General features: G+C 37.8%; 1 protein-coding gene across 10 annotated transcripts in view; it reads right to left on the bottom strand.

Annotated features, from left to right (window-relative positions):
* PPFIA2 (PTPRF interacting protein alpha 2) overlaps nucleotides 1–14,937 on the bottom strand; it is a 285,512-nt gene that overhangs the window by 18,681 nt on the left and 251,894 nt on the right. For 6 of the 10 annotated variants that reach the window (XM_060777385.2, XM_060777381.2, XM_060777380.2 and 3 more), the window contains 4 exons: nucleotides 10,786–10,794; nucleotides 7,061–7,142; nucleotides 5,062–5,262; nucleotides 750–812 (listed from right to left, as the gene is read on the bottom strand). In XM_060777385.2, coding sequence (XP_060633368.1) covers nucleotides 750–812; nucleotides 5,062–5,262; nucleotides 7,061–7,142; nucleotides 10,786–10,794 — 355 coding nt within the window. The remainder of the gene's footprint in view (nucleotides 1–749; nucleotides 813–5,061; nucleotides 5,263–7,060; nucleotides 7,143–10,785; nucleotides 10,795–14,937) is intronic. The other 4 variants (XM_060777389.2, XM_060777383.2, XM_060777382.2 and 1 more) reach the window with 1 other exon arrangement.

Genomic DNA, 14,937 nt, shown 5'->3' on the forward strand with positions numbered 1-14,937 from the left:
GTTTTGTGAGTGTGCTGTTGTGTTGTTTTTCATTTTGAGTAGATATGTTTGTACCTTGTGGGTTGTGTTATGAGCATGGCAATTTTGGTTAAGTTTCGTTGGTTTTTTTTAGTTTTGTTGTTTTGCCGTTTTGTGAGTGTGTTGTTGTGTTGTTTTTCATTTTGAGTAGATATGTTTGTACCTTGTGGGTTGTGTTATGGGCATGGCAATTTTGGTACAGTTTCGTTGGGGGTTTTTTGAGTTTTGTTTCCTCGTTGGATGCCCCTAACAAATTTATATATATAGATTACAAAGATTCCAACCGAACCTAACCATGCATACTAGCTAGCTTCAGATAGCATAGAAAATGATGAATACCCCTGTGGTGTTTGTTTCGCTAACTGTGTCACTGTTCAGTAGATTTCACCTCACTTTCTGTCCCTGTAACAATTGGATTTTGAAAAAAAAGTCTTGTTGTGGAAATAAGGATTGGTGATAAAGCTTCAGTGGAGACACTTTTCCCCTATGATAACTCTTTCAGGAGTGGTTTCTCCTCCTAGGTGTAAATTTCTCTCGCTTCCTGTTGCCTCATCTTCATTCTTAACTTTGAGTAATTTGTAAGTCAGATGTTTGTAACACAGGGACTGCCTATCTATCTGTGTGTGTGTGTGTGTGTGTGTGTGTACTTTTGCTACACTGCTATTTTATCTTCAGGCACTTGTCTACATTTTTGCACTAAAGGAAATGTGGAAGTTGCTATTAATACTTACCGTTTTAGTTGGAGCAGCAAGAGTTTCCATTTCTTCATGGGTCACCCAAACGTTGCCTGAGGGCTATTGCCAATGCCCACAGGAAGGCAGGTAGAATCCGCATTAGGTAAGCAGTGTTAAAGAAGAAAGGCAGCAACACTGTAAGTTAACAGCATACACCATCACAATGAGCACTACCATGTCCTTGCCTCAGTTGCACTGCAGCTTGAAACAACTACAGACAACTCTTTGCATCTTCTTCCTCTTTGAAAACATGATAATTAGATTCTCAAGAAATAACTGGCCAGAAAATAATTTCTATGTACTTCTATTAGAACCATCATCTCCAGTCTTCTCACCACACACCTGAATGTGGAACGTCTCCAAGGAAATTTGCTTGGTGCCACCATAGTTTAGTTTCCATTCCCAGGTTGTTCTCCCAAGTATTTTAAATCTCTGTATATTCTGGATGGTATCGCCTCTGTATACTAAATAGTAACTAGTAGGCCTGGGTAACAACGCAAAAAATTGTTTCTAAAATCGATTTGTATTTGGGTTTTTTTTTTGTTTTGATATTTAAAATAATTACAAAATTTTCCTTTTAAAAAGATATTTACGAAATTTTGTAAATGGTAAAAAAATAACGAATTGATTTCCGAAACAATAACGAATCGATTCGTTAATGGCGGACGCGACTGCGAAATACGCTAAAAAACCTCCAAAAACTTCTGAAGCTTCCCTCTGTTCCTGACTGTTGGTGTGATATTATAATTTTTTTTCACTAATTAAACCATAAAACTGGCCCAGACATGCGGAAATAATAACGAAACGACCTCTGAACAATAACGAAATACGAAGCATTTACAAAACGTGTTTAAAAATTCGTTTTTTTAAATGATTGCTCCAGAATGGTTTGTTATCGTTTTGTAATTGGAAAAATTAACGAATTATTAACGAATTACGAATTAACGAAACGAAACCTCCCGGGCCTAGTAACTAGTTGTGGTCCTTAGAGTGAAAGCATCTCACTTTGTTTCTCAAGTAGGGCTGTGCAATCCATTTGGCCAAACTGGGGCAACGAAAATACTGTAGAGCCACTTCAGGTTCATCTTTATCAGCTCCAAATTTGGTCAGATTTGTCTTTTAAAAGATCCTGAGTGGAATGACATAGCCTTATGGGGAGGGTATTAAATGTTTTATAGTCAATCATCTGTTGCATCTGTTTTTTAATTAGCTGGATGTAGCTCTCGGTAGGCAATCAAACAGCTCTTTTTGTTTTCTTGAGCATCCCACATCAATCCTGTTTGCCTTTCTTGTGAATTTGACTAGTAATCTCTGCACTTTGTATGAATCTGGATGTCAACCCTTAAATGGCTTGTGTTATCATTAAGTATCTGATTAGAATGTCTCCATGTATTTTTAAGTGGTGTAAAAAGAGAAAATATGCTGATATAGGTCTGAATTCTGGAGGCAGTAATGTTGTGCTTGCTTCAGGGAATAAGCACTAATAAGTCTTCTTACCCTGCTTCTATTTCTATTTCGGGAAAATTTAAAAAACCTCATGAAACGGCAAGTGATGTTATATTAAAGTCAGCAGATCTAGGCTGTGGAAGTAATTAAGAATGACAACCTTAAGAAACACACAGAGGAAAAATTAGGTCATCAAATGGGTACTTCATTTTAAGGTGGAAGAAAAGAAGGCATTACCTGTTTAAGAAAGGGCTGGGTTGGGATTGGTTATTTTTAGATCTCTCAAAATAGATCTCAAAAATAGATATGTGGGCTAAGCCCAACATTGTGTGACTGGATGTCTACTTTCACAATGTAACTGGGTGTCTCCCTTTGTAACCCCTACTTCCCGCCCATCCAGGTGTACTGTGTTCTAGATCTGCGAGAGCACTGTTGATTAGAAATGCAGCTAGTGTAAAATGTTGAAGCCAGACTAATGTCAGGTGTGCATTTTAGAGACCATATAGCACTCTTGTCCAAGAACTGCACTGACTTCCAATCTCAATTCAGGGGGCTGGTGCTGATCTATAAAGCCCTAGATAACTTGAGTCTAAGTAATTGGAAAGATTGCTTTCTAACATGTGAGCCTACCAGAAATTTTGAGATCTTCAGAAGAAGCCTGTTGCAAGTCCCAAAACCTTGTGAATCTAGGTTGGTGGGTACACATAATAGAGCTTTTTCTGTAGCAGTGACTTCACTGTTATTCATTAATGGAATAGAGTAGACATGGGCAAACTTTTTAACTTGGGGGCCACTTGGTGGGCCAGGGTGGGATGGGTGGGCTGGGAGGGAGGGGGTTCTCCCCGAGTCCCCTCCCTGCCCTTTCCTCCTCTTCCTCTTCTCTTTCAGAGGCAGGAAGTAAAGGAAAGATGGGAAACGTTTGGATCCCAAAAAGGGTTAGCCTTCATGAGATGGTGGATGGGAGAGAAAAAGTGTATCCCTTAGACCCTGCATTGCTCACTCCTGGTATAGAATCCTAGAGTTGGAAGAAACCTTCAAGGGCCATCCAGTCCAATCCCCAGTCACACAAGAAGGCACAATCAAAGCACTCCTGATAAACAGCCTCTGTATGCAGAAAAGCCTCTAGAGAAAGAGACTCCACCACACTCCGAGGTTGCCTATGCCACTCTCCAGGAGGTTCTTCCTATTTTTTTTAGTCGAATCCCTTTCCCTGCCATTTGACCCCATTGCTCCCTTGTGCCTCGGTCTCTAGAGCAGCAGAAAGTCAGTTTCCCCCTCCTTTTCCTCAGTGGGACACCCTTTAAAATTTGAAATATGGTTCTCATGTTCCCTCTCTTCTCCCAGCTAAACATCCTCCAGGAGGAAGGAAAAAGGGAAGGAAGGAAGGAAGGAAGGAAGGAAGGCAGAAAGAGAAGGTTGGAAGGAAGGGTGGAAGGGAATGGAGAGAGGGATAAAGAGGGAGGGAAGGGAGAGAGGAAAGACAGAAGGAAGGAAAGAAATGGGAAGGAAGGAAGGTAGAAAGGAGAAAGAGAGAGGGAAGGAGGGAGGGGGAGGGAGGGAGGGAAGGAAGGGAGGAATGGAGGAATGGGGGAAGAGAATGAAGGGAGGGAAGGGAGAAGGAAGGAGAGACAAAAGAGAAGTAAGGAGAAAGGGGGAGAGAGGGAAGGAGGAAAGAGTGATGGAAGGAAGGATGAATGGGTGGAAGAGAAGGAGAAAGAGGGAGGTAAGGAAGGGAGGAATAGAAGGAGGAAGGAAAGGATGGTGAGAGGTAGGAGGACCTGAGAAAAGAGCTCAAGGGGCCACATCCGGCTCCTCGGCCTGGGTTTGCCCATGCCTGCAAAAGAGGAACCACATTTATGTCATGCTCCTAATGAAGCTCTACTGAGTATTAGGTGCCAGACAAGGCCTATTTTTGGCTACCTCTTCTGCTTTTCCTCTTTTCCTCTTCTTGCCTTTCCTCATGGACCACACAGTATATCTGGGATATCATGACATTGTGTATGATTCTTTTACCCACCTGTGACTGTGAAGTGTCTCTCTTCAAATGTGGATGCTCCAGCAAACAGTTCACCTTCTTGCACTTATATGGATTCTAGAAACACACCTGAACATATTCTAATTACATATACCTCTTTTGGTGTCATGCTGGCATCCATGGATACCAAACGGCTGAGGTACATCTATACAAGCTGTGTTTTTTCGTCTGCCCATATGCCGCTGTCCAGTTTAATGAGCGAACAAAGGCCACTGCTTCTGCCCACCTCCATAATAAGAAGGTCTGTGCCCATATACCAACCATAAAGAGAAAAATCTTGTGCCTTCATACTTCTACTTCTGTTTGCCTCACTAACAGACTTTTTGTCAACTGCTTGAGTGAGAGAGAAACTGAGCAATGTGCCCATGATGCTAAGGTTGCTCACTTAAAGAAATTGACCACTGTGACCTCATGCTGACATTGTCTGCCTGAAGAAAGAGTGGTCCTTGTGACCTCATGCTGATGTTGCCTGCCAGACTCCTAGGGCTGGAATAGCTTACCGTATTTATATTTCTAATTTATCCAGTGTCAGCTGTCCACAAAGCATGCTACAAACTGGGTGGGTATAGGACTAGCCTCGTGTGTCTAACAATGCTTATCAAATATTATGAGAACCTTCATGATCTCAAGTAATAAATCCATGGGGTACCCAGGGCTGTAGAGCAGTAGTACACAACAGCTTCTACCTTCTTTGCTAACGTGCTTGTGGGCTTTCCAGAAGCATCTGGTTGGCCAATGAGAGAAACAAAATGATAAACTGAAAGTATCTTCTACCCGATCCATAAAGATTCTTCATTAGTTTTTCTAAGACAGACAAATATCACTCACCGTTCTAGATGTTGGAGGGGCAGAGGGACTTGTGAGTGAAACCATCTCCTGGATTGCTAAGCGCAGCTTTAAGCGATGGAGAGGATTGCTGATTCCAATTTCTCTCTGAATTTCAGTATCTGACAATGCAGACATAATGGCTCCACTTTTCACATTTGCCCGGCAGGCAGCAACATACCATGCAGGCATTCCCAGCCACAACTGTTGAGAGAAAAGGAGAAGTAAATGACAAAATCAAACACTGCAAAGTTGCTCTTCTGGGCTAGGGACCTCATCATATTTGGAAATTTACCTATCCTAGAACACTTTGCCTACGCAGCCAGATCGGAGTCCGGCAAATCTCATCACATGATGCACAGCTACTTCTAGCAGGGCTCTGTGCTGATTGTGTTGGTGAAGTGTTCTAAGAAGGAGACTGCCCATGTTCAGATTGGAGATGTTGGGGATAGCATGGGAGCATGCTGGAAAGGTACACTTTCCAGCATGTGATGGGCAAGCAGGTGATGCAAGTGATGTGGGGAGTTAGGCGATTTTGCCCTGCCTCCTCACAATTTGCCCCACTGCCCTATGAATTCCCACGGTGTCCCCCACATCAAAAACCTTCATGTGATGAGATCCTAACTCTCTGACATCTCCTGCCAGCATGGTCCAACTGTAATAATAATATCTATGTATTAATTTACTAAATTCACATTGATTCAATGGGTCTGCTATAACTAATTAGCATTTGGATTTTGTTAATTGTTCACAAAAGAATTTTTTCCAAGTTCTGTACTAGCCCCAGTTTCTGACAATCAATGTAATTCCTCAACATTCTTAATATTCATAATTTCCCCAGTCACAGTGACATCACAATGACACTATGGTGTCATTATGATGTCCCCATCACTAGGATGACAAAGAGTTATTTGTATTATAGTAGGGTATGAACTTTAATATGGGCTATCAAGGGTTGGGTTAAACGATTCTCACTACCTATTGTGGCTCTTTAATTCTAACAATGCATATACAAAGATGGACAGTTGTCTCTCTTAGTGGCATAGTTATTTTATACATTCTATGAGAAACTACAGGCAACTGGTTGCTTATCAAAGTCTTTATCCAAAATTTGCAGGCATTGCTGGTCTGGCCTGGCCAAACATGCACATTCACCTCTTAACTGGTCCACTGGCTAAATGCAACTTCAAGCAAGATGACTCCTGGTGAAAACTAAGAACCACTAGCAAAATGGTTTGCTATGCTTTCAAAATTTACAGGTGAGACTTAATTTGCTACAAGCATTTAGAAAGGTTTTGCCATGTTTTTATCACTCCAGTTCTATAAAGCGCAGAGAGGAGAGAACTTGCTGATTTGAGCTACAGTACGTACATCATAAACAATTATGGGAAGTTTTTGGGAACACAGGCAAACTTCACTTTTCTTCCTGGACAGAAAATGTTATATTGCTGTTAAAATTATTTGCTACCTGTTTTAATCATGAATTTCAAATTTATGTGTTATGTCTACTATATTTTAATCATTTTTCTATGTATTTTAATATATGTATTTTATAGAAATGTGTTTTATACGTGTATTTTATATAATGATTATGTGTTTTAAGATATAATGTAACCCACCTTGAGCCATGAGGAGAGGCAGGTAAAAAATAAAATTATTATTATTATTATTATTATTATTAGATACATTACAAAATTAGTACACAGTAAACAGGATCACCATGCTGGCTTTTGTATTTGATCACTTTAGGACTGTGTGATGTATTGGCAAATAATGTGTGCAGATCCGAGTAGGGTGGCCTTTTGCAGCTGACAGATGGTAATTTTTTCAGCGCCGATTGTTTTTAAGTACAGGCCAAGGTCTTTAGGCACTGCACCCAGTGTGCTGATAACCACTGGGACCACCTTTACTGGCTATTATTATTATTATTATTATTATTATTATTATTATTATCGTTTTACCAAATATCCCCACACATTCAGAAGGTCTTTCTAAGACTTACCTCTAACCAAGCAACCACTGTAGGCCCATCCCATTGTGCAAAAGGCAACCCCTTCCTCCGAGCCTCCTCCAGAAGTTCATGCCTAAAAGTATGTCACAAATTATTAAAACATGCAGTGGTGTCTAGAAATGTTCTACAATTACATTGTAGAATAATGCATCAATGATATTGAAGATCAGCCATTTTCAATCATCCATCAACGTTGCTAACCATTCAGGATTTAGAAAGAGTATGACTTGATTTGTTGAGAATATTTTTCTTCTTTGGTCAAACATTCTTCTTATACTGCAATCCAACAATTAACTATCACACGTCGTTTATTACAACTTTTTTTCAAACAAGATGAAGAAGACTACATATTGAAATAAATGGTTATTAAAATGTGAGAAAGATAGGATACTTGTTTTTCTCCAAACTCTCAATTGTGGGCATGAAACCGGAAGGGGCGGGGGGCGGGGGGCTTGAGGAAATATGGACTCCATATCCCTTCTGCTGGATAGAATTAATTTTCACAGCTTGTCCAACAAGTGACAGCTTTGAGGTTCACCTTTCAAAAAAAATTAAGCTCTGGTTGTTTCACATTACTGTGAAGGCAATGGATAGAGAAGTGGCAAAAGTATTTTAATACACCATACAGTTTTGTCAAATCAATAGCTTGAAGATTTGAACCAAGCTAGAATGTACAGGCAAGTTTCAACAAAGTTACACATTTTTTGTGGATGGCTGTTGTGCAGATTTAAAAAAGAAAACATTTCAGCTTGCTGGAACAGAGAACAGCTTCACTATTTCTTTCTGAAACCAAGTTCCTGACCCTACCTATCAAACTGCTTCAGGGTATTTCTCCAAAATATAACTGGCTGAGCGTTTTCAAGTCTTTTTCTTTGTACCCAGGTTTACTGATTTGTACATGCTAACAATAATTTTAAAATATTTGATACGATTGATAATATTATCCATTAATACAAAAACATGACAGCTTTCAAAATCTGGTCTTCTATACACATGTTAAGAAATTGCAAAATGTATATATAATCACTCACTGACATGGCTTAATCTTCAGCCTGTGAAGCTATATTTGATCCCCCCACAACTCAGTGGGCCAGCTCTTTACCCTTAAAACAGAATACCTGAATATCAAAGCTGAATCTCTTGGTGATAATATTTTTCAACAAAATTTGCTAAACTAGATGGATTAATGAGCTTGTTATATAGAAACACTCTAAAGCTATTGAAGTTTACAAAAATCCCATGCTCTGCTTTTGTATGAATTTTAGTAAGCAAAAGGCTCAGAAGTTAATGCTTTGCTACAGACTATTGCCTTTATCCCCCCACTCCTCCTAAGTAATATATATTTAATAATAAATAATTGTAATAATAAATAATTTAATAATAAATAATAATTGAAATCCACAATCCTCCATTGTGTGCCATACAAATAATTAAGAGTGCCATTTTAATCTCTTTACAGGCTTCATTTGCATGAGCTTTTCCCATTTTACAAGCCTTCACCATTTTTAAAAAGTCCTGTTAATATTCCAGATGTTCTACTTCTCACATTTTATTATAATGTTCCAAACTGTAGTAAGATTGCATGGTAAAAATAAAACAGACCCACGGAAAGATCAGCATTTAACTTCAAGTGGCATAATTTCATCTCTGAAACTGAATTAACAAGTTTGTGGAGAAATGATCACATTTATGGCATTTTAGCCCCAATTTATATGCCATCAGTAGTTGTAGAGAACAAGACCTGTCCAGTGGGTTTTCATGGTTGAGTGAGTTAGCCAAAAAGATAACATGGCTGTGCTTTAAGACTACTACTGTTTCATAGTTGATCTAAATCTTTTCAATGACAGATGAAGGACAGCCAAGGACCTGTATAAATTTAATTTACATGCGCTGGTTTCTCAATAGTTTTTTAAAAGAACCCACCAGCTCCCATCGCATGATGTAAAACTACTTTCTGCAGGGCTCCATCATAAAACTATTGAGGAACGGGTGCATGCTGCCATGGCAGCAACACAGGAAGCTTCCCATGCTCAACAGGAGTCAATTGGGGGGGGGGGGATCTGGGCAGTGGATTCTTCCCCCCATGGAATGAAGTTGGGGGGAAGCTGGACAATGTGGGTCGTGGGGCGATGGGTTCCCCCCACCAGGCACCACCAGATTCACCATGATGCGTGGCAATTCAGGCAGCAAGTCTGATGAGGGTGTAACAAGTGGGTGTAATTCCCAATCAAATTAGTCAATTGCACAAAGAGCTAATTAATTATACTTTTAAATATGAAATCAAAAGAAGGATGTAATCCAGTTTAAGGTCCCCACTGAATTGACCTAAAACTTTGAATTGACAAAAACTAGTGTTTTCATTTATTTTTATTCTTTTTCTACCAGAAGGATTGTGAATTATAGAACAAGAGTAATTCTTCAGTTGCTCAATATATTTTTTCTGCATTATTTTATGGCAAAGTAAAGACATTGCCCAAAAAATAAATTTAAACCTTTTTAAATTGCAAAACTGGGGATGTTTACTCACAGCTTGCTTAAATAATGTCTGAATGCGCTTGTTAAAGAGCATGGGCTTCCAGGTGGTGAACATTAATGCTTTCACTAAAACAGTGGATTTCAACCTGTGGGTCCCCAGATGTTTTGGCCTTCAACACCCAGAAATCCTAACAACTGGTAAACTGACTGATTTCTGGGAGTTGTTGGCCAAAACGCCTGGGGACCCACAGGTTGAGAACCACTGCACTAAAAGCTTATATTAAGTCAATGGAAACAGCATTTGGAATGCTGAGCAGCCACTAGAAATAGGAAACATAACCTTAAATTATAAAAGGAAATGAGTAGTGTTAAAAATATGCTACCATCATGGCAATAAATCAACCAATCTGCATAACACATAGGCCCACAATTCACGAAAAGTTTCCTAGATACAATCACAGACCCCCCTGGAATTTTCTGGTATATTAAGCTGTATTAAGTCCATAAGTGATGGTAGCTTTTTAGTTAAACATTCTAACATAAAATCCAAAGTTCCCATGCCTAAGAAAAAGGCTTCTCAAAATTCTCCCTTTTTAATTATGAAGGTGCTAAAGTTGATAGATTTATATTTAAAAATTCTTTACTTGAAAGTGTTTGTGTGAGGGATCACAAGGAAACATTTTCCTGCTATATTTTATTTGACACAACAATACTATAAACATTTAATGAGAAATAAATCCATTTTATTTCAGTAAGATTTATTCCCATGTAAACTGGTACAGGATTGCAGCCTGAATCATTTTAGCAAAACACAGAAGAGCAATAAAATATATTTGTAAATTTGCAACTTAAGTGAATCGGTAAGAAATGTAACTAAAAGTGGAAAAATCAATACAAAACCCTGTTCTATATATATGGTTCATATAGAACAAGTGAATGAATGAATGAGTGGAACACTAGATCATACTACAAAGGCACAAGGTTTTTTGTAATTTATTTCTGTAGATCGAGAGTTTCACTCACTTCATTAAAAAAATATTAGTATACCCGTAGGCTAAGAATAAACAAAATGTTTGTCAAATTCAGAATAATGTAAAGTCCAGTTTTGGTTCAATTTTCAGCACAGATCTGCAAATCAAAGTGGTTATATATAAATAAAAATAAAGAGGAGAAAATAAATAAGAAATCCAAACATGGTGCTGAAAATGGGTATGATCAGCAACCATTATGGTTTAACTTACCCAGATGTGCTTTTCATGAGATGAAGAGAGATGAATGGAAAAGAAAAGCACACAAATATTAATGAATATATGTTAATTCATAAAAGAAATCATATGATAGAGTAAAAAATTAAAGAAGCAGCACAGCATGTATTTTATTCTTCCACAAAAATCAAACTCTCTCTCTCTTTCTCTCTCTCTCTCTGGACAAACCAAATCTATAACCCAGTGGTTCTCAACCTATAGGTCCCCAGATGTTTTGGCCTTCAACTCCCAGAAATCAGCTGGTAAACAGGCTGGGATTTCTGGGAGTTGTAGGGCAAAACACCTGAGGATCAACAGGTTGAGAACCACTGCTATAACCCCTTTTGCACAGCACTGATGTCTCATTAAATGTATGTCCTTGACAGTGTGAATTATTCAGGTCTGATCTTGAACCAAAAACTGCACACTGAATGTTGAAGGCACAAAGGGTTACAATTACAACACAACAAATATCAGGCAACATATAAGACAACATATTCTCACTATCTTCATTACTAATTGCCACACCAGCTCTCTAAAAGATTATGTTAAAAAAAATAGCAATGGGGCTATTTCCTATTTTAAATTTTTTCATATCCTCTTGAAGTCATCCCAGGTATTCAATCGTTTTCTATTTTTTTAAAATCTACCCAGTACTTCTTCAGGAATAGTGATTTAACTGGTGTAGAAGCCATGAAATATTCACAGTAATCTGGAAAACATAATATACATGGCCAAGAGCAACTTTCTAGTGCACATTTCCAGCATTAGCTACCAGCAGCACACTTTTCTGATACAATTGTGAATATCAACATCTAGAGAAATCCAATCAGTGCCATGGTGCAGCAAAAAGTTAAATCTTAGACTTCCACATATCAGAATCCTCTCCACCTTCAATGCAAACTATTCTTTTAAAATTAGCCATATCAGTTCAGACCAAGTTTGGTCCTAGGTCAAATTTGATGGTCTTCAATGTGAAGGACTCACTGCATATGAAGGAAAGGTCTGAACAAACTGTTATTTAGAGATGTGGGGATGGTTATTAACTGAGTATTGGATCATAACAGACACTTTACACATTTCAACATTCAGGGACAATAAATAGGGCAACAGAATAATGAGATGGGCAAGGTGTAGCCTGAACCTGCCAAGGCCTTTCTTGCAACTCACTGCTACTCTTTAAAGCCTCCTCTAACTCTGCCTATTTGTTTTATGCTAAAGAAAGCTGTTTTGCTATCTCTAAATGCTTCCAGGAGTGGTGAATTCATGTGTTTGGTGGTCAGTCTGCCTTAACTTTCTCAAAAGTTGTCCAAGTACAAAGGAAGAGAAAGAGAAGAAACTGGAAGCTACTTTGTTTTCATTTCTTTGGGCTGATATTTTCCTTCAAGACATATGGACTTAGTGGTGGAAAGCTAGTCCTTGAGCCTTCCTTACTTCAGTTGTCTACATTTATAAAAACACCTTCATAGCACTGAACTATCATGACTGAGGGCAGATATCTCTGTTCTTCCTTCTTAGGAGCTCTTGGCTGCACACTGAGATAGAGTGATATTGTGAAATTAGCTAAACCTCTGATATGCTACTGTTGTTCATAGGTTCCTTTTAGCAGGTCATAGGGATTACTCAAATGCAGCCTTCACCAATATGATGCCTTTATAAGTGGTGGCTAGGAGATTATGGTAACTCTGCTTGTTCGGAGGATACTATGGTGTGCCTTCAAGTCACCTGTCAACTTAAGGCAAGCCCCATGAATTTCATAGGATTGTTTTACACAAGGAATACTCCTCTGAAAAATAGGCCACAGAACCTGGTATTCACTGGCAATTTGCCATCCAAGTACTAGCCAGGGCTGGCCTTGCTTAGCTTCCAAGAGAAGAGTGGATTTGATGTTTTTTTGGTTATTTAAGTCATCTGGGCCAGACTACTCTAATGGAACTTTATCTTGTGAAAAGATTGAGCCACCATTGTTTGTTCTTAAAAGATGTGCAAGCGACCGACATTTTCCTTTTAGCTAAGGAACAAAGCTCTGATCTTGCATTGGCAACAATTACTTGAGTACAAACTGGATTCATGTTTACCCCATCTCATAGCACTTTATAGTGCCCCCTAGCTTCATTAAGAGTGTGCTTACACTCCAGAGTTATAGAAGTTATGGAAGTTTTATGCTACTTTAATTGTTGTATTTCCATCTTATGAAATCCTGGGACTTATAGAGAACTCAAGTCCCCTGTAACAGTTCTCATGGAATTCTGATTAAAGGTATGAAAGGTTATATCAGTTTAATTCTATATATTATAGAGAGGCACTAAGATAATGAAATTGTTTTCCCTGGGAGGTAAGATGGAAGTGCGTTGTTATGAGAGCTGCACTATCTTCTAATAAGTTTACTAGAGAGGGTTTAGTGTGTCAAAGCAGGAAAGCTCTTAACATTTCTTAAGAGTCTTTATGCAAATGCGAAGCAAACAGAAATTTCAAGTCATAACAGGCAGTGGCCAATAAAAATAATGAAAAATCAACAAATAATTAAGTATTTAAATGAGTTAAATAAAAATGTACCAGTTTATTGGCTATTGTAATGGATTATTTCATATAAGACAAAGAGAAAATGTATGTGGTTAGTAATTATTCATAGGTTATTGCTACTGATTCAATTTAATTTTTTTTAAAAATGTACTTAATTGCTAGACTCATTAAAACCAATACTTTATATATGACAACTGTATTTTTTAAACAACTATGAAAAAGACAAACCACTATAAGTAAACACTCAACTAAAATATAAAAAAGTATGATAGAGTTTAGGAAAAATGCATCGCCCCTTACATTTAGACTGCTTCATACAATCACATATTTAATAGTAATAATAATCACATATTTCATAATAATAATAATAATAATCTTTATCTATATTCTGCCCTATCTCCCTAAGGGGACTCAAGCACAGGAGGCATTAAAACAGAAATGGTTGCTGTAATGCCTACCCCTTATAAAATGTAGGCTGAACTCTTTCTAAAACATGGAAAGTTATTAGCTGTCATTATCCTTCCTTTCCCACTCACAAGTAGTTAGCAACACTCATAATTCACAAAAAGTATTTCATAGTCTACACTGCTGCTTTGAAATGTAATGTACATAATATTCTTTTAGTTACTTTCCAAAAAATTGAATGCTTCATCGACACAATTTCCAAAACAAATTAACACTTAAACCATATGAAAAATTCCCTCCTCTATTCAGCTACTATAAAAGGAACAAATGACTCTTGTAGACAAATTGCTGTGGTGGAGAAGCAATGTCATCAAAAGTTCAAATTTATGTTTATCATAAATTAGCATGCTAAGCCATTAGAGATTTCATGAGTTGAAAAAGCATTCACAATGATAATAATAGAAATAGCAAATGCATCACATGACAACTTTGTACCACAAGATGAATGTAACATTCAAACTAGGCTTAAATTACATATGTATCTCCAAGGAAACAAGAACAACAGCATCAATAATTAATATAAAAACACATGCAAATAATACAGAACCCATCTCAAATCTCAGCCATTTTAAGCATGCATACATGCATGCACATTTATTCCCTGGTTATTTGATTATTGCAAAATATAATTCAAAAGCAGATGCCTGAATAACTTTTACGAATTCTATATTTTGTTTTCTTAATTCAGATGAACTCAATGATAAAAGCAAAGAAAGTTGGTAGGAATTTTCTCAGTGGAGCCACCTTCAGAGAAATGTATGGGACACAGGAGGAAGCCTTTTATTGCACCCAGGTTTGGAACTCTCTCGCTAGGGAAATTTGGATGGCTTTCCTTCCAATGTCCTCCATTGAAAAGGAATTTAGGAACTGACTTTTATCATTTTAACGAGTTTGTTTTAATTTTTTTAATTTTGTAGCTGAATTAGTTATGTTTTAAAAACAACTTCTTAATGTTTTAAAACTTATGATTTTATTTGTGTTTTATTTTTATCTCTGTAAGCCATCTTGAATCCCAGTTGTTGTTATCAAGACTCACTGTTGTATCAAGGCGCACTACAGTAGAGCCTTGTAAAGAGAAAACAAGGGATTTGAGCCCCACTACAGAGCTTCAATTTAGTTTCAGGTCAGGAATGCCATTAGACAAATTGAGGTAACAAAAGC

This window comes from Anolis sagrei, chromosome 5 (genome assembly GCF_037176765.1).
Source record: "Anolis sagrei isolate rAnoSag1 chromosome 5, rAnoSag1.mat, whole genome shotgun sequence".
Classification (NCBI taxonomy): Eukaryota; Metazoa; Chordata; class Lepidosauria; order Squamata; family Dactyloidae; genus Anolis; species Anolis sagrei.